The sequence below is a fragment of the Doryrhamphus excisus genome, chromosome 4, assembly GCF_030265055.1.
Source record: "Doryrhamphus excisus isolate RoL2022-K1 chromosome 4, RoL_Dexc_1.0, whole genome shotgun sequence".
In the NCBI taxonomy this organism is placed as follows: domain Eukaryota; kingdom Metazoa; phylum Chordata; class Actinopteri; order Syngnathiformes; family Syngnathidae; genus Doryrhamphus; species Doryrhamphus excisus.
The window spans coordinates 23529814-23552148 of NC_080469.1; the positions used below are offsets into that span (position 1 = coordinate 23529814).

Consider the following 22335-nt stretch of genomic DNA (forward strand, 5'->3'; position numbering starts at 1 on the left):
AGGAGTTTTGAAAAAGAGAATTTAAGCATTCTAAATCAACTACAGTACAAGATAAGAAAAAAATTTTAATGGTCTTTTATCGGAATGATCATGTAAAAACAGGAAGTGCTTTGAAGTGGTGAGGTTTCATTCTATTTCAGGAAAAGCAACTACTTGTAGAAGAAGAAACTAGCATCAAGTCGGCTACTCGGCACTGGGGGAGTAGCGTCCACACCTGAAGCCTGTCAAGTGAGCGTCGCATTTAACGGCGTAGGAAAAGTACAGAACTCCTTTCTTCAGCTGGCAGCTCAGGGAATGAGTTCCTCGCTCGGGAAAGACGAGGCATCTGCCGGCCACGTCGTTGTACAGAACATCTCGATCCCACACTTCGAATCTCAATTCCCGCCCCAGCTCCACCGAACCAAAGTAGTACGTGGCGTTCCATACCGGGTCATTGTTGTCCATCACGGTGTCTGTCTCCTCATACATGCCGTTGTAGAAGATCTTCACATAAGCGTCTGTTTTGGTGAAGGTGTCTGCTCTGAGGCCGGCCGCTCGGTGGATTTCCAGTTTAAGTGTCCCTCGACCAGATCGCAGCGGGCAGCAGTTGTGGTCCAGGTTGGGAGTCGGAGAGCAGTTCTTGAAACCGAGGTGGTCCTCCTGCAGCCGGTTCTCCTGGATGTACTGTGAGATGGTCGCTCTCAGGTTTGTGCCGATCTGTGAATCCTCCACAAGATGGTGCAGTGGGAAAATTCCATAGGAAACCACATCTGGATTGTTTTGGAGGCTGTTCATCCAACTGTGGTACGCCTCAGAAGGGTCCTGCTGGTAGAGGATGTCCGGGAAGTACTTCTCCCCTCCGATAACCTCAATCTTATGTGTCATGAAGCCCTGGTAGAACCCCATGCTCATATTGCCCTTCAAGAGGTCGTCGCATTTGTTGGAGTAGGATGCATTAGCAGGGAGGAAACCCAAAGCCATGCGGAGTTCAGCATTCAGGCAGTTTTTGATCTCCGATTCGGAAAATCCTTTTAGTGTAGCCAGGCAGGTTCTGAAGGCCGTGATTCGCCTCACCTTGCCGCCAAGTTGAACCTCGGAATAAGAATCAAAAATTACCGAATTACTCATCAAAAGTCCATCCATCCATTTTCCTCCGCTTATCCGGGTCGCGGAAGCCCAGACTTCCCGGTCCCCGGCCACCTCCTCCAGCTCCAACCGGGAGGACACCAATGCGTTCCCAGGCCAGCTGTGAGACATAGTCCCTCCAGCGTGTCCTAGGTCTGCCCCCCGGGGCTTTTTCCCGGTTGGGCATGCCCGGAACACCTCACCAGGGAGGCGTCCGGGAGGCATCCGGACTAGATGCCCCGAGCCACCTCAACTGACTCCTCTCGATGTTGAAGGAGAAGCGGCTCTACTCTGAGCCCCTCCCGGATGATTGAGCTCCTCACCCTATCTCTTAGGGTGAGTCCGCCATCTTATTTTTTCGGTCATGATCCAAAGTTCATGACCATAGGTGAGCGTGGGAACGTAGATCCACCGCTAAATTGAGAACTTTGCCCTTCGGCTCAACTCTCTTTTCACCACGACGGTCCGATACAGCGACCGCATTACTGCCGAGGCTGCACCGATCCGTGAACAAGACCCCCGAGATACTTAAACTCCTCCACCTGGGGGAGGACCTCATTGCACTCCACCCTTTTTCCGACTGAGAACCATGATCAAAAGTACTTTTTACTCGTGAATCAACACAGTCCCAAGACCTCACATCGGAGTCTAACCTGGTGGATGTAGTGCGTTCCGTAGGTGTCGATCAGCCGTCTGTACAGGGCTCTGCTCTGGGTTGTGTTTATGTTCTGCGGGAGTCTCTTCAGATGTTTTGTGAACTCTGCGCTCAGCTGCGGGTGGTCGGCCACTCTGTAGCTGAAACGTTAAAAAAACATGTGGAGGTCAGCGTAGGTTGATTCTCTGATTATTGTGAGGCTGCACGGTGTTCGAGTGGTTAGCGCGCAGATCTCACAGCTAGGAGACCAGGGTTAAATTCCACCCTCGGCTATCTCTGTGTGGAGTTTGCATGTTCTCCCCGTGCATTGCAAGGTTTCCTCCCACATTCCAAAAACATGCTAGGTTAATTAGCGACTCCAAATTGTCCACAGGTATGAATGTGAGTGTGAATGGTTGTTTGTCTATATGTGCCCTGTGATTGGCTGGCCGCCAGTCCAGGGTGTACCCCGCCTCTCACTTGAAAACAGCTGGGATTGGCTCCAGCACCCCCCACGACCCTTGTGAGGATAATCGGTAGAAAATTAATGATTGAAGGAATGAATATATCTTGGGCTGCATGGCGGACAAGTGGTTAGTGACTCACAGCTAGGAGACCCAAGTTCAATCCCACTCTCAGCCATCTCTGTGTGGAGTTTGCATGTTCTCCCCGTGCATGTGTGGGTCTTCTCCGGGTACTCCGGTTTCCTCCCACATTCCGAAAACATGCTAGGTTAATTAGCGACTCCAAATTGTCCATAGGTATGAATGTGAGTGTGAATGGTTGTTTGTCTATATGTGCCCTGTGATTGGCTGGCAAGTAGTAAAAATAAAACAAGGAATAACAATATAAATATAAAAGTGACAGGTGCCGTTCAAAATAAATTTAAATATATGTACATCAGGGCGGCACGGTGGACGAGTGGTTAGCGTGCAGATCTCACAGCTAGGAGACCAGGGTTCGATTCCACCCTCGGCCATCTCTGTGTGGAGTTTGCATGTTCTCCCCGTGCATGCGTGGGTTTTTGAGTGTGAATGGTTGTTTGTCTATATGTGCCCTGTGATTGGCTGGCCACCAGTCCAGGGTGTACCCCGCCTCTCGCCCGAAGACAGCTGGGGTAGGCTCCAGCACCCCCCTGCGATCCATTCACATTTACCTGTAGTACGTACAACTGATTTCATGGATGGCAAAAGTGGCCTTGTCCACGCTGTGCTGCGATCGTGCAAACTTCGCCAACTCCGAGCGGCTTCCTCCCAAAAGCGCCTTTCCGATGTTATCGAGGCTCAAACCCACGCCCCAGTTGTTGCTGACCAGTGAGCTGGAGCTGCGTAACAGCGAGTCCACCGAGTGGTGTAGAGCGCTAGAAAGCTGCTTGCTGCATCGACTGAAGGTGCGCCAGTCAAGCACAGCAGCCGGGAGTCTCTGAATCTGAGGATAATAAAAATGTAATAGTAACATAATTTGGAAACAGGAGCTCAAAACAATTTGTTTTTTTACGTCACCTGTCCTTTGTGGAAGCGGTTTGGACACAGCGTGCATGTGTGGTTGTCCGTCAGATGAGCTTTGACGTTAATGACGTACGCGCCGGTTCGACGCATCCGCACCACATCAAAACCTTCCCCTGCCAGATTGTAGCCCGGAATGAAGGCGGATTTCTCGCACTCGGTCACAGAGCCAAGGCGACAGGCTCGGACTCTGCTGAACTCCAAAATGAGCGCCAACGCCAACAAGACAAAGCTGCTTGTGTGGGATCCTTTGGATGGCATGGTTACCTAGGAGTATTCAATGAAGTCTTTCTTCAGCTTGAAGAACTGGAGCATGTAATCCTTGAAACACTTGAAGGTACTGTCCACACCTACCTCAGATCTTATCCTTTCTTCAGTGAAAACGGTGCAGAAATCTCTCTGAAGTATCGAGGGCGTCACCCTCTGTGACTGTCCGAGATTCCTGCTGATGCCTTCACTTTTGTCTGTGGTCCGTTGTTTGAAAAACACCAAGGAGGGACTTCATGGCTCAGGGCTTTTTGTGTCTGTCCGTTCTCTCTCTCTCTCTCTCTCTCTCTCTCTCGCTCTCTCTCTTTCACCCCTCGAGGCTATTCCGATTTCTTCAGCATGAGCTGGTTTGTTTTCATGTTCAAGATCTCCGTCTAGTCCCTCACAGCTGTGTATGTGCACGAATGGGGGAGGGGGATTTTTTTTTATTATTAAAAGCACAAGATGGGTAACTGCACTTTTACCGGAATGTGTGTGTGTGTGTGTGTGTGTGTGTGTGCACGCCTTTGTTCATACAGTGTCTGAGCCCTTCTGTTTGTACTGATAGACATGGAGCTTATGGTTATGGTAAGGCTATTTTCTTAGCAAACCCACAGAAGATAAACATGTCTTTCCTCATTCATTCATTTTCTACCGCTTTTCCTCACAAGGGTTGCTGAGGGTACCTGTCTTCGGGCGAGAGGCGGGGTATACCCTGGACTGGTGGCCAGTCAATCACAGGGCACTTATATAGACAAACAACCATTCACACTCAACAAAATCCGTGCATGCGTACGAACACAGAGATGGCAGAGGGTGGAATTGAACCCTGGTCTCCTTTTTCTACACAAAATAAGATGAAAAATAAATCACGAATAAAGAAAATCAATCAGTAATAAATAAATAAATATAATAATAATAATAAAACGGCAAATAATAAAAACTTAAGAAACCACATATAGTTGGTGGGTAGACAAATTATTTTTTTCAGATTAAAATGAACAAAGCATTATTAGAGCCCTGTAGACATGACAAAACACGACTATAGTCACATTTATACTCTTTTTATTTACAACATATTGCGCAACTGCAGGGTCTTGAGACACATGCTAACTCGCAAACTAGAGAGCTAGCGACCTAAACGGTAGCCTTTCAAGTTATTTCCTTTAAACTTAAATAGCCAAAAACTTACCACTTCCACACGGATAGGGAGGATAACTATTAACAGTTATTTAACCTTTTAACATGAACATTAATCAAACGTAATAATTTTATTCTGGGTACATGATACCATACAGCATCCATATCAAACTTTCATATCAAGGCGGGGGGCCTCAAACTAGTCCGCAGGCTGCGTGTTTGAGACCCCTGCTTTACAGTCATGTTAGAACGCAGTTAAAAATGTGTTACTAGCATGTTGGAAAGTGGGCCAAAGCAGCACATTTTAGTCGGAAAATATTTTTGCAAAGCACCTTTAGCCAAAAACCAAAAACAAGCCAAAAACTTACCACTTCCACACGGATAGGGAGGATAACTATTAACAGTTATTTAACCTTTAACATGAACATTAATCAAACGTAATATTTTTTTTCTGGGTACATGATACCATACAGCATCCATATCAAACTTTCATATCAAGGCGGGGGCCTCAAACTAGTCCGCAGGCCGCGTGTTTGAGACCCCTGCTTTACAGTCATGTTAGAACGCAGTTACAAATGTGTTACTAGCATGTTGGAAAGTGGGCCAAAGCAGCATATTTTAGTCGAAAAAATCTTTGCAAAGCACCTTTAGCCAAAAACTAGCCAAAAACTTACCACTTCCACACGGATAGGGAGGATAACTATTAACAGTTATTTAACCTTTAACATGAACATTAATAAAAACGTAATAATTTTTTCTGGGTACATGATACCATACGGCATCCATATCAAACTTGCGAGGGCCGCACTAACATTAAACTTTCATATCAAGGCGGGGGCCTCAAATTCGTGTCCTGCGGGCCACATTTGGCCCGCGGGCCGCTTGTTTGAGACCCCTGATTTACACTGAAATTATACATTTGCTATCCAGAAACATATACAAGAAGAAAACAAGAAAAGAAATAAGAAAACAATATCTAAAAGGAAATGCCAGGCCACAAATGTCATTTATTATTTCAGGCATCCGCTACTAGTCCCTCGTCTTCTACACACTGAACCTCTTGGTGACATATTTCTGTGTAACCCCGCCTCCTCATCATCCCACACAGCTGTCATCTTCTCTTCACCAAGAACACCACTCCCACCAGCACCAGTGCCATCATGCCCATCACTCCAAATGCTACCCCTGCCTTTTCCCCACCGGACATCTCACTCTGGTCTGAGTTAAGACTTTTGAAAATCTTCTGAAAATCTTCCTGTTTGGCTAATTTCCATGTCTTGGTCTGTCCGACTCGAACCCAGCTTTTTTCACCCTCGGTCATCACCATGACTGTGTTAGTGGCTTGGAAGCTAACAAGCGGAGCTCTGGTGAAAGGAGGGAGGATGATTGGAAGCAACTGCCCACCTGTGAAGCGTCCGGACTGGACACAGTAGAGGACTTCGCAGCCGTCGCTGACTGCGGCGAGATGTTGACTGAACTTGGACGGGCACCGACGTTGTTGTCCGCTCATGGGGTTGCTTGACTGACAGCTGAAGAAGCCGCCGAACGGTACGGAATATTTGTTGGCGAGTTCGTAGTCCTTACTCACGCAGATCACTTGTCCGTCGGAGAGAAACTTTAGCGGAAGAAACTTTGACGGGCACGTTTTTGCGTTGGTGATGGGGTTCACTTGGGAGGGGTTGTAAACCCCTCCAAACAGATACCCGGAGTTCTCCGGGGCGTTGCCGTTAACCGAACACCAGAAGGTGTTTATATGAGCCGAACGTACATAAGTCTTGTCCTGACACACTTGGCGATGGCAGTGGGACAGGTGAAAGACCCCACATCGATATTTCTCATCGTGACATTCATACACGGTGTACGCTTGCTGTCTCACTTCTGATCTCAGTAAAGTGGCCGAGTACGGCGGTTGACAGGAAAACGCTCCGGTATCGGGATTTTTCTGAGCCAACGCATCACACAGCGGTTCTGTGTTTCGGGAGATGGGAATACACTCCTGGTAGATACCACCGAAAGTGAGATTTGTAGCGGGGCCCTCGCAGGAATCGTCGTCTATATTGGCTTGGAAGTTGAAATTCTGGGAGCCGACGTCAACGCAGCCGGGGCGAGTATTAACTTTGTAGTAGCGTTCGATGGCTTTACCGACCGATTTAGCCACCTTGTCAACAGTCGGCTGTGGCAAGTCGGGGAAAGCGTTTTCGTTTATGAAGTAGTGCAGAGCTAATCCTAAGCGGTCAATAGCGACCAAGTTATTTCTGGTGCTTTCCTGCCATTTCTGCAAAGTGATACCCGGATAGAAAGATGCTCCGCCGTGACTTTGAATAAGAGAATATTGAATATTTGACTGATACGCTTGAAGCGATGAGCTCTGTTGGGTGTTTTGGCTGCTTATGTCGAACTTGATTTTATCGTAAAAGTTCAGACCAGCTAACGCTTTTACGCTAGAAGCTTCCGAGACTCCATTCGACACATATGAGGAACGGAGGTAGTCCTCCTGCACCAAAGTCGCACCGGCGTCAACACTCGTGATGACATGCGTCCCGTAGTCCAGGACCATCTTCTCAGAGAGATAGTCTGCAGTTCGGGTTTGGTTGTTTTCTATTGCATCAGCTATTTCCCTGGCTTGCTGAGCAAAACGTGAGTCGAGGTTGAAATCCGGAAAAGCCTTAATGGTGTAGATGTGATTCCGAACCTTAAAGTCACGGAAAAGCATAAATTTACAATAACAAAAACAAGTCTATAATCTGTGTTATTTTACAAAGTCTTACCTGCACTCTGGTTGCGTTTGAAGAGTCTTGAACCTGATGGATCTTCACTCTCTGGTTCTCAGATGAGTATTTCCCATTCAGCATCGAGAAAAAAGAAGCTTCGGCGTTTATGCCGCGAGCCGTCGAGCTTTGCTGAAACTGCCAGGAGCTGATTATCTCAGAGTTGGTCTCCACTCCCGTTTCTTTGTGTGGTACAACAAAAACCTCATCCGGAATGAGATAGAGCCCATCTTCTGTGGTCTGGCAATGAAAGTAGCTGAGATTCATGACCCGACCCATATCGATGTTGCGTAGGTTATCCCAGCCGCCGCCTGGTAGCACTTCTAAGGCTGTGATGGAGAGGTTGGCGGAGGCTCGACATTGTCTCAACCAGTTGCCGGGACGGCTAACCGGAATAGATAAACAAAGATGAAGAGACAGCACCAGGAGAGTCACCGGTGCCTTCATTTTGTGTCTGAATTCAAGAGTTCCTCCCGTTCTATTTATCATATCCCAAAAGGGGAAGTTCTTATTGTGGAAACTTGTGCTTGGGATTTTTTTTTTTTTTCTTTAAAGTCCAATATAGTTTTAACACTACACATTCAGATTATGTGACCATTCTGGAATAACAATGAGTATAAAAGGTATTTAATCCAAAGTTTATTAAGGAAGCATTCATTACAAATGACTTCCTTTTACCTCTAAAAGCAGAAGTGAAAGTAAAGTGTGAAAGAACAGGAAGCATGTCAGCACGTCACGCAGGTGTCACGTGTGTTTTCTTACCACCAGGCCAAACCATAGAAATTCCCCAAACTAGCCCAGACCTGAATGTGAAAGCCAACATTGCATAAAGGTACCACAACATGCAATCATTCATTCATTCATTCATCATTGCTGGAGCCTATCCCAGCAAAGATATTAATATATTTGACACCAAAGATGTGTGTAACCTGAAAGTGCTCAGTCAAAAATGTTGCTTCCGTTATCCTGACAATTCAATCTTCCAGGCCAGGAATTCCCCCACTAGATGGCGATATTTAACCGCTAAGATGCGTCATCCAATGTTTCATCCAACATTCAGTGTAAATCAGGGGTCTCAAACACGCGGCCCGCGGGCCAAATTTGGCGCGCAGGACGCTACTTTGAGGCCCCCGCCTTTGATATGAAAGTTTAATGTTAGTGCGTCCCCGCGCAAGTTTGATATGGATGCTGTATGGTATCATGTACCCAGAAAAAATTATTACGTTTTATTAATGTTCATGTTAAAGGTTAAATAACTGTTAATAGTTATCCTCCTTATCCGTGTGGAAGTGGTAAGTTTTTTTTTTGGCTATTTAAGTTGAAAGGAAATAACTTGAAGGCTACCGTTTAGGTCGCTAGCTCTCTAGTTTGCGAGTTAGCATGTGTCTCGAGACCCTGCAGTTGCGCAATATGTTGTAAATAAAAAAGAGTATAAATGTGACTATAGTCGTGTTTTGTCATGTCTACAGGGCTCTAATAATGCTTTGTTCATTTTAATATGAAAAAAATAATTTGTCTATTCCAGGGGTGGGCAAACTTTTTGATTCGTGGGCCGTGTTGAGTTAACAAAATTGTCCGGGGGGGCCAGAATATATATTTCACACATACTATTTTACGCTTATAATTCTAACAGTCCACATTTGAATTTTATTTTAAGTGTCATACTATCAGTTATATGTTCTCAATTCCCTTTTTTTCAGGAGCACTTTAAACATCAAACATCAACAATTTGCCAAATTGAATTTTACATTAAAAAAAAAAATACTGAATAAGACAACCGACATGCAAGTCATGTTGCCAGCTTGGATGTTAAAGGAATAATACTGGCGAGCCGGATTCAAACGCTTGGCGGGCCACATGTGGCCCCCGGGCCGCAGTTTGCCCACCCCTGGTCTATACCCACCAACTATATGTGGTTTTGTAAGTTTTTATTATTTGCTGTTTTATTATTATTATTATTATATTTATTTATTACTGATTGATTTTCTTTATTATTGATTTGTTTATTTATTTTTCATCTTATTTTGTGTAGAAAAATAAAAATTAAGATATTTGAGAACAGTGGAATGTTTTATCAGAGCTTTTATTGTAGAAAATCGGAACCAAAGCAAAATTTTTTTTTAAAAATTTGTTTTTAATAAATGCGTTTTTTTTGCAAAACCTGATGTGGCCCCCAAGTAAATTGAGTTTGAGACCCCTGGTCTAAGACTTCCTTGGTGGAGGTCTGTTCTCAAGCAAACAATGCTACAATTGTAGTAAAATAATTTAAAATAAATGATTTGGGAATTAAAATGTTTTTATTGTTAACACAACATGGACATTAAAGAAAAAAGTGCTGAAACAGCAATATTGGTATTCCTTGTTATAGAAGGAAAGATAGCATATAGCTTTATTAATACATAGTCCATGTGCTTTCAAGGATCCCCGACCTTCCGGGGTCACTTTTAAAGCCTGCTCATCCTCCTCCTCCTCCTCCTACTGCGGGTCTTGGGTTGAGCACTCTTGCGTCTGGCCCTCCTGGTCTTCCTGGCTCTTCTTCTAGGGGCCTTTCTCCTTTTCCTCTTGGTTGACCTCTTTCTCGCAGGAGTGGCACTTCTGCGTCTCTTCCTGGAGCGACCCCTGCTGGGCCTTCTTCTCCCTGCTCTGGCTCTTCCTCTCTTCCTTCCTCTCTTCCTCCTTCTGCCCTTCCTCGCACCTTTGCGACCTGCGGGGAGTTTCCGGTTGATCTTGAAGGATCCAGACGCGCCTTTGCCCCTGGTGCGTCGGATGTATTTCTGCGTCACCAGCTTGCGGAGAGTGAGGCGGATCCTGGCTCTGTTCCTGGTCACGTTGTAGCCGCTGGCCTTCAGCACCTTCTTGAGGGCTACCAAGGAGACGCCGCGGGGCCCCCCGTAAGAGGAAATAGCGTTCAGGATGAGAGTGGACACAGTGGGGCCGTACCTCTTCCTGGATCTCCTTGGAGATAAGTGTGCATGCGTCCCCGACATTGTGGGGTGTGTGTGTGTGTGTGTGCCCCCCTGCGTTAAAATCAGGTGAGTGTTTTTTTTTTCAACTAAAAACTTGAAGCTTCGAGTCTTGAGTGATGTCTGAACCTTCTTGTGCAGGTAGTCTTTTTGAAGTCCTGATGAGAACCCTGTCGTTTGAGCTCCCAACACCACAACGCGTCTCTCTAAACTTCTTGCAGGTATGATATCCTTTTAAAATGGAATCATAAAATGTTGACTGTGTTTACAAAAGGCATTTCATAAGGTTTAGCCGGGGTCTCATCTCTCTGTACGTGCAGGTTTTAGAGAGACTTGCCGCTTTGGGTCAAAGTGTGATGCGTAATTACGCACCTGTACCTGTGACGCATAAATTGAGACGGCGTAACGTTCAACTCCAGTCGTCACCATTACGTTGCAGTACACATGTCACTGATTCATTCTTGTTCCGGGCGGTTCATTTTGAATGTGCGAATCGTTTTGAAATGTCCTTATTTTCCATCTGAACGCAAAGCATTCTGTGTATTCCAAACAAAACATTTTGATTGGTTAATTTTTGGCGCGAAACATGTTTCTGGGCTGTTCATTCTCGCGTCACGTGATCCCACTGTTTGGTATTTTTTATGAGGCGCTGCGTAAAATTAATTCGCACTAAACGTGCGTTGAATAAAGTCAAGAAATATGTCTATAAAAGTTTTATTATGCACACATTAGTTTGTAGGGAATATGATAATAATACAGGTGCTAGCATACATGATAGCGGTACAGGTGCTAGCATACATGATAGCGGTACAGGTGCTAGCATACATGATAGCGGTACAGGTGCTAGCATACATGATAGTACAGGTGCTAGCATACATGATAGCAGTACAGGTGCTAGCAAACATGATAGCAGTACAGGTTTATAGAAAAGCAAACTGAGTAAATATATGAGGAAACACAGGGAAGTCTTCAGAGCCTGCTCAGCCTCCTCCTCCTCCTCCTTCTCCTCCTCCTCCTGCGGGTGGACCTGCCCCTCCTGCGTCTGACCCTCCTCAGCCTGCGGCGACGCCTGGGGTACCTTCTTCTCCTTCTCCTCCTGACAGATCTCCGCCTTCTCCTGACAGATCTTCTCCTCCTCCTTCTCCTCCTCCCAGGAGTGGACCTCCTGCGTCTCCTCCTGTAGCGGCTCCTCCTGTACCTTCTCCTCCGCGTCCTTCTCCTCCTCCTCCTTCTGCGCCCCCTTCTTCTCCTCCTGCGCCTTCCATATCTCCTCCTCCTTCTCCGTCTCATTCTGTAGCGGCCACCTCGCCGGTACACGTTGAGCCTGAAGGCACCACGACCTCCTCGCGTGGTGCGGACGATGTACTTCCTGGCCACCAGTCTACGGAGAGCTAAGCGAATCCTGGTTCGGTTCCTGGGAACGTCGTAGCCATTGGCTTTCAGGACCCTCTTCAGGCCCAACAGCGTCACGCCCGACTGGCCTCCGTACGAGACAGCGTTCAGGATGAGGTTGGACACCACAACCGCTCCTCTTTTCCTGGATCTGGATCTCCTCCTCCGAGCCGGAGATTTCGTAGTGGACATTGTGCCTTGTCCTGGATTGGGGTGAGTTTCAGTCTTTTCTAGTTCTCCAGTGTCAAGTCCTCCTGAGAACCTTGGAGTCTGAACCCCGACACCCATGCCTGACCTCTCAAAAATTCTCCAGGCAAACTCCTTTAAAATGAACTCATAACTGCTCAGTAGATTTGGAGAAAAGCATTTCATAAAACGGAGCTGAATGTGACCTCCTCTGTACGTTCGGCTTTTTAGAGACATTTAAGCTTTGGGGTCAAAGTATGATGCGTAATTACGCGCAGACACCGGTGACGCGGAATTAGCTCTTTCGCCACGTCATCGGACTCTAATGTCTCTGAATATACCTGTACCAAGGTGACATTTATTTTTATCAATTGAATATAAATAAGGTCACGTGCTGTTGTCTAAAGAAAACGCTGATTGGTTGTCCTGCAATGCAAAGTCATTTGAACAAAGTGGGCGCTTTTAAAATGGCATAACGTTAATTCCCCTTCCTTTTATATACAATTTAAAAGAACATGAAATGTAAATGGTGTGTTTTTTTAATAGTTTTTTTCTATACTGAATTAAAAAAAAAACGAAGAAACAGAATGGCATTTCTACCTGCAAGGCATTGATCTCCAAAAGTCATGTCTTTACTTATGTAAATAAAAAAAAATGAATATAGATCCATAAAAGTGTCTCTCTACATGGATTTTCATGTAACATATGCGAGAAATGTATTAACAACAGCATTCAGCCATTTTAGAATAGTATTTTTGAATACAAAAAGTGAACTATAAATGTTCTATTATGAATATTACACAGTTTATTGCACATCATTTGTTTCAGCATGTCCAAGTTCTGTGGTTATCATCACACATCTCAGCTTTTTTTTCCTCCTTAAAATAAATTTTAGCTGCATGGTGGACGAGTGGTTAGCGCGCCGACCTCACAGCTAGGAGACCAGGGTTCAATTCCGCCCTCGGTTGTCTCTATGTGGAGTTTGCATGTTCTCCCCATGCATGCGTGGGTTTTCTCCGGGTACTCCGGTTTCCGCCCATATTCCAAAAAACATGCTAGGGAACACACACACACACACACACTGACACCTGCAAATACATGAGAACCTCTAAGGTCCAACGTGATATGTTCCAGGATTTGGTCATAATTCAAAACATTGCCATATAGGGAATAATGCAAACTATAATAGTCAGTTTCAGTGTCAAGCCACCACCATCATAAAAGTCATAAGTGTACTCACCATGTTTTAAGTCACATTTGGACATGTTTACCTTTTAATAAAGAAGTTAACAACTGCATGATTAAAAAAATATATGTACAAAACTATGCATTTTAATGTCTAGTACAACTAAAGGTACTTTTATTTGGACAGGTATATTGATTATGACAAAAATAGCTCCTGAGTTTCATTTGAGAGCTCCCTAGCAACTTGGTTTTCTTGATAATAACCCAAATCACGGGCTTCACGGGCTGCACGGTGGTCGAGTGGTTCACGCGCAGACATCACAGCTAGGAGACCCGAGTTCAATTCCACCCTCGTGCATCTCTGTGTGGAGTTTGCATGCGTGGGTTTTGTCCGGGTTTCCTCCCACATTCCAAAAACATGCTAGGTTAATTAGCGACTCCAAAATTGTCCATAGGTATGAATGTGAGTGTGAATGGTTGTTTGTCTATATGTGCCCTGTGATTGGCTGGCCACCAGTCCAGGGTGTACCCCGCCTCCAAGACAGCTGGGATAGGCTCCAGCACCCCCCTTTATTATGTGAAACTTTGGTATCGTTTAACATAAGAATACAAGATTCTAAATACATTTATAGGTTAAAAAAAAGTGGACAATTCATAACTCTGAGCTTGATGTATGTAATATAACATATTTTTATATGAAAAAATACAATTTTGGACTTCAAGCACCCTCACACGGGTCTAAACCCGCAACTCAGGTTCCATATTTTAGTATTTTGAATAGTAAATGAAACACGTTATGTTATATATCAAGGTCAGAGGTTAACAGGTTTAAAGAGGGGAGTCTCCAAACCCCCAAATATGTCCAATTTGGTGTTGAACCAACATTTTGCGAAGAAAATAAATTTGGACTCCGCCTGCATGCAGAGCAGATCTTGTCAGTAATGTGATGATAACCATAGAACTTAATGTAACTACACAAGTGCTGCATAAAACTGTATAAATTTTTTTCACTCTTGTGGTTTCAAGAGTCAAACAATTGAAGCCATGTTTGCCTATAATCATTTTTATTTTATGTTGCATTATTGTTTTTTTTGTTGTTTTTTTACAGTGGCATTTTACATGGTGTTAAACAGCAAGTTGATTAAAAACACACTCAATGAAGATCAAGAACGCACTGCAAAAAATATCAAATAGTCCAGCTTCTGGATGACTTGTGGAAGCTTATCGTCTCCTGCTGTATCTTCTCCTTCTCCTCCTCCTCCTGTACGACCTTGTCCTCCTCCTCCTGAGGGATCTGCTCCTCCTCCTCCTTCTCCTCCTTCTGGATCTGGTCCTCCTGCGCCTTCTGCGGTACCTCCTGATTCTCCTGATCCTCCTAGGGGCAATTCTTCTCCTCCTCCTCCTTCTCCTCCTCGTGGACCTTCTCCTTCTCCTCCGAGAGTAGGTTCTCCTGCGTCTTCTCCTGGAGCGGGCCCTCCTGTATCTCCTCCTCCGCCTCCTCCTGCCTCTTCTTCTTCTCCTTCTCCTCCTTCTTCTCCTCCTTCTCCTTCTCCTCCTCCTCCTCCGACCCACCCGCCTCCTCCTCCTCCTCCTGCGACCAGAGGCGTAGGTGTTGAGCTTGAACGAGGCCCTGACTCCTCTGCCTCTGGTGTGGATGATGTATTTCCTGAGCGCCAATCTCCGAACAGCGAGGCCGATCCTGCCTCGGTTGCTCACCACGTCGTAGCCACTGGCCTTCAGGATCTTCCTGACCCCGGCCACAGACACCCCTGTCGGCCCCCCGTACGAGGAGATGGCATTTAGAACCAGGCTGGACGCCATTTTCCTCTTTCTCCTCGGCGATGTGGATGCCATGACCATTGTAGGCTGGCCACGCCCTATCAGACGAGAGCGAGTGGATTCTCCAGGTGGGCTGTTGTTTGGCGGGAGCGTCTGTCGGAAGTGGAGACTGGATTTATAAGATTCTTCCCGCTTTTACCAGAGCTTCATTCTCAGAAACGTGCCTACTTCAGGGGCACGAGGGGCCTTCGGACAAAGTATGATGCGTAATTACGCACGGCGGCGGGTGACGTTATCATTACGACGTCTCCCATTCATTGAATTAAACGGCCCTTATTACAAACTAGCGCCTCTGGTCGGGATGCGGTTAACGCTTTAATGCAGACCAGTTAAAAACCATTATATAAGACGCCAAGAGTCTTTTAAAAGAGATTATTACACACCCAAAAGAGAAATCCAGCTTTGACTCACTGGCTGGTATTGCGCACGTACGGAAGAACAATCATACTTGGGGACACCTCTTGAAATGTTACGATTTTTCCCTCTCGACGCAACAATAGTGGATTTGAGCTGATTGTAGTGTAGATTTTCAGGTTAAATTTTATGCAAAATGCACCTCCATTTCCAAGTGTTTGGACAAAGAAGCAGAACATAACGGTAAATACACATAACTATCACTTCCGGGTTTAAAATAAATGGATCAATCAATTTAATTTATTTCAATTGTATCATTTTTTATTATTGATGCCAGTTTCCTCCACTAAAAAACATTATCCCAATGGTAAATTATCCCAATTAAATTACGAGATACAAAGTCGAAATTACGAAATAAATAATCGAAATTTTTAGATAAAGTCGAAATTATGAGATACCAACTGCGCATGTGCCAAAGGTGCCATCTTTTTTCCCAGTCGTCTTCGTCACTTGGCAAAATGGCGACAGTTGTAAACAGCCACGTCCCTTTTTATTATTTTATTTTTATTATTTATATCAAAATTCTTTAATATGCGTTTGTTTAGTACACTTCTATGTGAATTAACCAGCAAATGAAGTATTTCATTACTTGCAAAACCACACTTAAAGTACTCCTCAATATACTCATAATCCATGTCTGAACAGAGCTGCTGCTGCTGCTGTGAGTCTTCTACAAAGCTATCTCATTATTTCGACTTTTTATCTCATTATTCTGACTTTCTGTCTCAAAATGTCGACTTTTTATGTCGTTATTTCGACTTTTTATGTCGTTATTTCGACTTTTTATCTCATTATTTCGACTTACCATTGGGATATTTAGTGTTTTTAGTGGCGGAAACTTGCTTCCATATTTTTAGGCACATATTTTTAAAATAAATGTCATGTTTTCTGTTTCTTTAAAAACACATATTGCGTAAAAGTGCAACGAAATCGGTGATATCACATCAGCAACCCTCTATTCCCGCCTCCTGCACCAGTCCCCGCCCATAGGAGGTCATGTGACCTGGCGGCACTACAACACTGACTGACTGGAAACCTTGTGACCAATTTCAGGACGTGTGCCAGATCAACTGTCGAGCCACTGCGACCTGCCTGGGCTTCATCAGACAACATGGACTGCGGAATCATCACCTCTAAGACCGTCCTCCTCTTCCTCAGTCTGGTCTTCTGGGTAAGAGTCTTTATGTCCACTTTGTCCTTAAATGGTTACTTATGCTAACTTCGCTGCAGTGGTTCCTCAAATCACATCAATGCCTGGTTTGCTATTGTATCGTTTAAAGTCACCCTGCTCACTTTGCGGAAGTAGATAAAACTCGACATTTCCTCTTTTAAAAAAAAGTACATCCTACATATTATATATGAAATTCATTACAGTATTCTGTGGATTCATTAAAATCTCAAAAGGATATTCTTGGTTGGTTTGTTGCGTTGAAGTGTCGTCAGTTACCTGGCTGCTAGCCAAGCATGTGGTTATTTACTTTTTACCTCCTTTGACCTCGAAATGGCGACAATGTTATTGTCGGTTAACATTCACTTCCATTTGATAAGGGCAAGCGATACACAGCTGGTCATTGTTCTGTTGTGTGTTTGCAGTGGGGGGGGGGCACACAAACACATTTATCGCGATAATGCAATCAGTGTTGTTGTGATTTTTGCTTTATTGCCGTGCCTGTTCTTTGGCGCTTTTGATGCGTCATATTTTGCATATAAGAACAATTACTACTTATCTGAGTAATGTTTATTTACTTTTTTTGATTGAATTAGTTTTGTATGTTTTTCAGACTTGTTAAGGACTATTTCCGTGAAGAAATAACACACTTTTATGCAGGCAGATCTTTGGGCACCTAATACAGCTCAGTAATATATGATACAGTTTGAACGTCCGATTCATTAAAAAACAATTTTTGGAGCACATTTTCTGGAAATTGATTTTTTACAGTACAAGACAAGGTTTTGTCTCATGTTTTTGAATAAGAGGAGTAGTTTTAACACACTTTGACATGATGTGTTTAATTTTAACTGCAGAACAACAGATTAGCTTAAATTACCTTAAGCTTTCCAACACACTGTTACATATTGTTTGAAACCAGTGTAGGTCAAAAAGGCTTGAAGCCTTAAAAATGATCGGAACGGATACAAAATTGAAAGATTTTAACGCACATTCCATAGAAACTCCACTCGAATAGGTTCCTAGAGATTTTGTCACATTCCACATGGCTAGTGTGGTGTGTCTTTTTTTTTTTTTTAAAGCCTCTTTACTTCATCACTTCATAGGCACAAGATCAGACTTTCAAGGTGGATTACGGGGCGGGTGGTGGAGGAACGAGCCCCGTCCCGTGACTGGAGTGATTAGGAGACGTGAGTCATGCGGCCTCGCAAGAAAGACTGATGATGGCTGACTTCCACAAAAGACACAAAGATGTTTTCAGATCACTTGAAAAATGATGTTATTTTGGTGTTGATGCAGGCCTTGTCAAAGGTCAAAAGAACGAGTCGGGGTCAGTGATAATAATGTCTTTTGTCTGTTTTTACAATTAGCATGAGTTGAAACAAGCCTAAATCAATGCTGGTTTGAACAAAACACCATTTTAAGAGCGCTTGCTGCAGCGTCACATGCTTGGTCGGCTCAGTGGTGCGTATATTGAACAAAAAAAAAAAGTCACGATGATGAGTCCGTGCATGCTTAAAGGTTTATCTCTGTTCTAGATCACATGAAATCACAGCTGATGATATGCAGAACAAACCTTGTGCTGGTTCAACCCCGCCAGAAACAAGCCTGCTTCCTAGTTGTTGACAAGCCACGCTTTGGGTCATTTGTGCTGGCCCCCCATTCATAGTCCTCCACATTGCACTTTCTTGACTTTGCAGCTTATTTTGAGTCATTCTGTTGTGTGAGGTGGTGGTTATCCCCAATAACTGGCAAGTGGAGCAATCACATTCATTTAAGACAGGGGTCTCAAACTCAATTTACTTGGAGGCCACTGGAGCTCGGGTCTGGGTGAGACTGGGCCGCATCAGGTTTTCCACTGTTCTCAAATATCTTACTTTTTATTTTTCTACACAAAATAATATGAAAAATAAATAAACAAATCAAGAATAAAGAAAATCAATCAGTAATAAAAAAAATATAATAATAATAATAATAAAACAGCAAATAATAAAAACTTAAGAAACCACATATAGTTGGTGGGTAGACAAATTATTTTTTTCAGATTAAAACGAACAAAGCATTGTTAGAGCCCTGTAGACATGACAAAACACGACTATAGTCACATTTATACTCTTTTTATTTACAACATATTGCGCAACGGCAGGGTCTTGAGACACATGCTAACTCGCAAACTAGAGAGCTAGCGACCTAAACGGTAGCCTTCAAGTTATTTCCTTTAAACTTAAATAGCCAAAAACGTACCACTTCCACACGGATAGGGAGGATAACTATTAACAGTTATTTAACCTTTAACATGAACATGAATCAAACGTAATAATTTTTTCTGGGTACATGATACCATACAGCATCCATATCAAACTTGCGCGGGCCGCACTAACATTAAACTTTCATATCAAGGCGGGGGCCTCAAACTAGTGTCCTGCGGGCCACATTTGGCCCGCGGGCCGCGTGTTTGAGACCCCTGATTTAAGACAAAGATACAAGTAGTGTATAGGTATGTTTGGGCGAGTGTAACGTGAACCTTTTGGACTGGATAATTTCTATTTTCTATTGTGAATGCTGGTGGTTGTCATTTATAACTGGCAGGAGGAGCAATCATATAAATCAAATGTAAGGTGGTAACCATAGTGAAACTGGACATAGGAGGAGCTGAAAAGTAAAGCTCCCTGCAGTGGTACACAGTTTTGAATACATTGGTGGTGACTCAGACAACGATCTGCAAACAATGTTATTTTCTGTAGCCTCTTGTCGGCAATTCATTCTCCCACACTGTCAGTGCCTCCTTTTTTTTAAGTTTATGCCTTCTTGCTGCTCTTTCTGGATTCCCTTTTTGCTGCTGCAGGATAATAGCAGCGTCTTGTAAGGTCCCTTGCAAATTGAGGAATTAACGAAGCTGGGGTGATTGAGTTGTGCGGGAAGGTTTACATTTTGTGCCAATGTGTACTACAAGTTAAGTTTTTCAGTTAATCTATATGTAGTTTGTGTGGCGGTTGCATATTTTTGCTTAAATTTAAGCTTTGAATGGGTTTTTTTTTACCACCCGTAGGCCGCAGGGGCCGGTTTGGCCTACGTGGGCGCCCAGGTGTTCAGAAGCTATGGCACCTTCGAGAACTTCATCCAGGACAGGTACACACTCATTCCAGCCGCCGTCATCATCGGCATCAGCGTGGTGATGTTTATCTTTGGCCTGCTGGGATGCTGCGCCACCATGAGGGAGTCTAAAGTGGGCCTGAGCTTTGTGAGTTACCCCCGCACCCCGTCGGTCAACACCACCAATGATTGCGGCACTAATAATTGTTTTAATTTGGTCCAGTTCTTTATGATCATCATGCTGATGTTTGCAGCTGAGGTGGCCGCTCTGGTGCTCAGCTTCGTCTACCAAGGAAGGGTGGGTCATCTCCTTTTACTCATGTTACTCTGTTCCTCAGTCAACATTTGCTATTTTGCGACAACATTGTGTCTGAGTCCAGTGATCATCTAAACCATAAGAAGCAAAAGTACTCACAACACAAAAACTAAAATTTCTTAAAATGTATAAAAGGTAAGTTAAAAATGTGAATGGTATGATAGCAAAAGCATGTTTTTTGAGGAATACCTGGAATATGAAATAATGAAAAATTTTCATTATGAAGATATTTCAAGAAAACGACCTGACCGGGTCATTTTTGACCCACTTATGGAAGGTTGGGGTAGTAACGCAAAAACAAAAATTTCTTAAAATGTATAAAAGGTTAGTTTAAAATGTGATATGATAGCAAAAATATGTTTTTTGAGGAATACCTGGAATATGAAATGATGAAAAATTTTCATTACAAAAATATTTCAAGAAATCAACCTGACCGGGTCATTTTTGACCCACTTATGGAAGGTTGGGGTAGAAACACAAAAACTAAAATTTATTAAAATGTGTAAAAGGTAAGTTAAAAATGTGAATGGTATTATAGCAAAAACATGTTTTTTGAGAAATACCCGGAATATGAAATAATGAAAAATTTTCATTATGAAGATATTTCAAGAAAACAACCTGAGCAGGTCATTTTTGACGCACTTATGCATCTAAGGGTTAACAAAGTATTAGAATTAGGAAGCCATATATCTCCATTCAATGGCACTCACACTTAAACAAGAAAGTTGGCAGGATGGGAAAACCTGGAAGTGGATCCGGAATCGAACTTTTTCTTTCATTCATAAAATAAAATATTTCTAATACCTGATTTGATTGTACCCTTTTACACATAGATAAGCGGTGATCTGGAGCGCTCCATGAACATCATGTTTGCAAAGTATGATGGCGAAAACCCTGAGATGAAAGCCGTGGACTACCTCCAGACTGAAGTGGGTATTTAGACGCCGCACGTGTCAAAAAACTACATTGCATGCGAAATAACAGGAAATGATGTAATGAGCAGATTGGGTCAAAGTTTAAATTCCTCTTCTGTTTTCAGTTGCAGTGCTGCGGCGTGAAGAACTACACCAGCTGGTCCAACACCACGTGGTCCCGCAGCCACAACAACACTGTGCCACTGTCCTGCTGTAAAAATACCACCTCACAGTGCACCGGCAGGACGGACCAGTTGGACTTGCTGAAATTAGACGTAAGTTCATCTCCATTTCTTTTTTTTTTTAAGGTGCTTATAGTGGACCCTTGGTATTCAAAGGTCATTTTCTTTTGTTTTGTTTGTGCTTGAATGGCAGGTAAACTCCATTTTTGATTGGCATATTCTAAACATAATATGCATATGACTGAAACGAATTGGGTTTTTAATTTAGGGATGTCCGATCTGATTTTTTTTTTTTTTTGCCGATTTAGTAGCTCCACCACTGCATGTGTTCTACAGTCAGGGCACAGTGAGGGGTAACTACCTCTGTAGCTACAGAACCGAATATCCAATGTGGAACACCGCGGGCATGTCTGCATGGTGGTGTTGCGGTTTCTTCTTCTTGCGGGTGGCGACCAGATTTGCGCGTGGCACAGAGTTATGAACGTAATATGGCAACCGGATCGACCCAATCTTGTTGAGGAAGCTCATATTATCTGATCTACAAAAGATATTATTGGTACATTCCTTATTTTATACAGCGATATTAACTTTTTTTTTGTTTTTTTTAAGGGTTGTGAAGTCAAGCTAGAGCAGCTGCTGCACGGCATCCTGGGATACGCCATGCTGGTCGTTCTAGGCTTTGCTATCATCAAGGTACAGTCATTTTAGCACCGCCGCTAACTTTTGTTGACGCCCATGCGCTTGCGTCTCATTGGTCTCGCGTTTGTACCTTTGCAGTTCTTCGGGATGCTGAGCGTGTGCGTGATCACATGTCGAACTAACGGCCGGAGGAACGGCTACCAGCCTCTCTATGCTTGAAATCGTCACCGTATCATCACTGCCGCATGAATATAAAACTGGTATAGTACAGCAGCCAGCACCAATGTTACTCATTTTATTTCATTTTATTTCTGAATGTTGCATTCAGGTGACATTCCATGGTATCCTTTTTTGCCATTAATAGGAATGATTAAATAACCACACAGGTTTTTGAGTTGCTCATATATTGTAGTTGATAGTGTAAAAACATGACAAAATATTTTTTAAGTTGTCTTATTTATACTAGTGCTAGCCCACTGATTTGAATTGAATCTAAGCTGTATTTTAATGATGATGCTTTATTGTCAGTTTAAAATAATAAAAGGAGTGTTTCACATCAAGCGGACTCTAAGCGATGCTTTGTAAAATAATATTTCGTGTTTGACCGTGGATTATTGGAAGAATATTGAAAGACAAATTGATATGTA

The 22335-nt window shown here is 43.6% G+C and overlaps 6 protein-coding genes across 7 annotated transcripts; 1 reads left to right on the plus strand and 5 right to left on the minus strand.

The window, feature by feature from the left end:
* Positions 1-45: 45 nt before the first annotated feature.
* prf1.5 (perforin 1.5) lies at positions 46-3920 on the minus strand. Of its 2 annotated transcripts, XM_058071492.1 has the most exons (5): positions 3598-3920; positions 3241-3510; positions 2895-3166; positions 1758-1899; positions 46-1071 (listed from the first exon to the last, which is right to left on the minus strand). In XM_058071492.1, the coding sequence occupies exons 2-5, from the start codon at positions 3502-3504 to the stop codon at positions 184-186; spliced, it is 1566 nt and encodes a 521-aa protein (XP_057927475.1). In that variant the 5' UTR covers positions 3505-3510; positions 3598-3920; the 3' UTR covers positions 46-183. The 2 variants fall into 2 exon arrangements, with proteins under 2 accessions (XP_057927475.1, XP_057927477.1); XM_058071494.1 differs by lacking the exon at positions 3598-3920 and having other exon boundaries at positions 3241-3575.
* A 557-nt stretch (positions 3921-4477) lies between these two features.
* On the minus strand, positions 4478-7844 carry mpeg1.1 (macrophage expressed 1, tandem duplicate 1). Its single transcript, XM_058071491.1, has 2 exons — positions 7398-7844; positions 4478-7321 (listed from the first exon to the last, which is right to left on the minus strand). The coding sequence occupies exons 1-2, from the start codon at positions 7842-7844 to the stop codon at positions 5741-5743; spliced, it is 2028 nt and encodes a 675-aa protein (XP_057927474.1). The 3' UTR covers positions 4478-5740.
* Positions 7845-9753: 1909 nt separating this feature from the next.
* Positions 9754-10789, minus strand: LOC131127789 (protamine-like protein). The gene is made up of 2 exons (XM_058070028.1): positions 10733-10789; positions 9754-10591 (listed from the first exon to the last, which is right to left on the minus strand). Exons 1-2 carry the CDS (start codon positions 10787-10789, stop codon positions 9842-9844), a joined length of 807 nt encoding a protein of 268 aa, XP_057926011.1. The 3' UTR covers positions 9754-9841.
* Positions 10790-11087: 298 nt separating this feature from the next.
* LOC131128552 (protamine-like protein) lies at positions 11088-12148 on the minus strand. The gene has a single exon (XM_058071496.1). The coding sequence runs from the start codon at positions 12122-12124 to the stop codon at positions 11330-11332; it is 795 nt and encodes a 264-aa protein (XP_057927479.1). The 5' UTR covers positions 12125-12148; the 3' UTR covers positions 11088-11329.
* Positions 12149-14179: 2031 nt separating this feature from the next.
* On the minus strand, positions 14180-15143 carry LOC131128554 (protamine-like protein). Its single transcript, XM_058071498.1, has one exon. The coding sequence runs from the start codon at positions 14981-14983 to the stop codon at positions 14345-14347; it is 639 nt and encodes a 212-aa protein (XP_057927481.1). The 5' UTR covers positions 14984-15143; the 3' UTR covers positions 14180-14344.
* A 1286-nt stretch (positions 15144-16429) lies between these two features.
* Positions 16430-22143, plus strand: tspan36 (tetraspanin 36). Its single transcript, XM_058071495.1, has 7 exons — positions 16430-16547; positions 19594-19785; positions 19861-19935; positions 20787-20882; positions 20993-21142; positions 21659-21742; positions 21827-22143. The coding sequence occupies exons 1-7, from the start codon at positions 16488-16490 to the stop codon at positions 21905-21907; spliced, it is 738 nt and encodes a 245-aa protein (XP_057927478.1). The 5' UTR covers positions 16430-16487; the 3' UTR covers positions 21908-22143.
* Positions 22144-22335: the final 192 nt, after the last annotated feature.

What these genes read in the sequence shown, in the direction of transcription:
- prf1.5 (XM_058071492.1), bottom strand. Translation starts at nt 3,504, where the DNA reads ATGCCATCCAAAGGATCCCACACAAGCAGCTTTGTCTTGTTGGCGTTG. An exon ending in ATCAGTTGTACGTACTACAG is followed by an intron (nt 1,900 to 2,894) that starts GTAAATGTGAAT and finishes TTAACGTTTCAG; the next exon opens with CTACAGAGTGGCCGACCACC. An exon ending in GAACGCACTACATCCACCAG is followed by an intron (nt 1,072 to 1,757) that starts GTTAGACTCCGA and finishes TCTTATTCCGAG; the next exon opens with GTTCAACTTGGCGGCAAGGT.
- mpeg1.1 (XM_058071491.1), bottom strand. Translation starts at nt 7,844, where the DNA reads ATGAAGGCACCGGTGACTCTCCTGGTGCTGTCTCTTCATCTTTGTTTA. An exon ending in CAAACGCAACCAGAGTGCAG is followed by an intron (nt 7,322 to 7,397) that starts GTAAGACTTTGT and finishes CGTGACTTTAAG; the next exon opens with GTTCGGAATCACATCTACAC.
- LOC131127789 (XM_058070028.1), bottom strand. Translation starts at nt 10,789, where the DNA reads ATGGTGACGACTGGAGTTGAACGTTACGCCGTCTCAATTTATGCGTCA. An exon ending in TTTATGCGTCACAGGTACAG is followed by an intron (nt 10,592 to 10,732) that starts GTGCGTAATTAC and finishes CCATTTTAAAAG; the next exon opens with GATATCATACCTGCAAGAAG.
- LOC131128552 (XM_058071496.1), bottom strand. Translation starts at nt 12,124, where the DNA reads ATGAAATGCTTTTCTCCAAATCTACTGAGCAGTTATGAGTTCATTTTA.
- LOC131128554 (XM_058071498.1), bottom strand. Translation starts at nt 14,983, where the DNA reads ATGGTCATGGCATCCACATCGCCGAGGAGAAAGAGGAAAATGGCGTCC.
- tspan36 (XM_058071495.1), top strand. Translation starts at nt 16,488, where the DNA reads ATGGACTGCGGAATCATCACCTCTAAGACCGTCCTCCTCTTCCTCAGT. An exon ending in GCTTCGTCTACCAAGGAAGG is followed by an intron (nt 19,936 to 20,786) that starts GTGGGTCATCTC and finishes TTTTACACATAG; the next exon opens with ATAAGCGGTGATCTGGAGCG. An exon ending in TGGACTTGCTGAAATTAGAC is followed by an intron (nt 21,143 to 21,658) that starts GTAAGTTCATCT and finishes GTTTTTTTTAAG; the next exon opens with GGTTGTGAAGTCAAGCTAGA.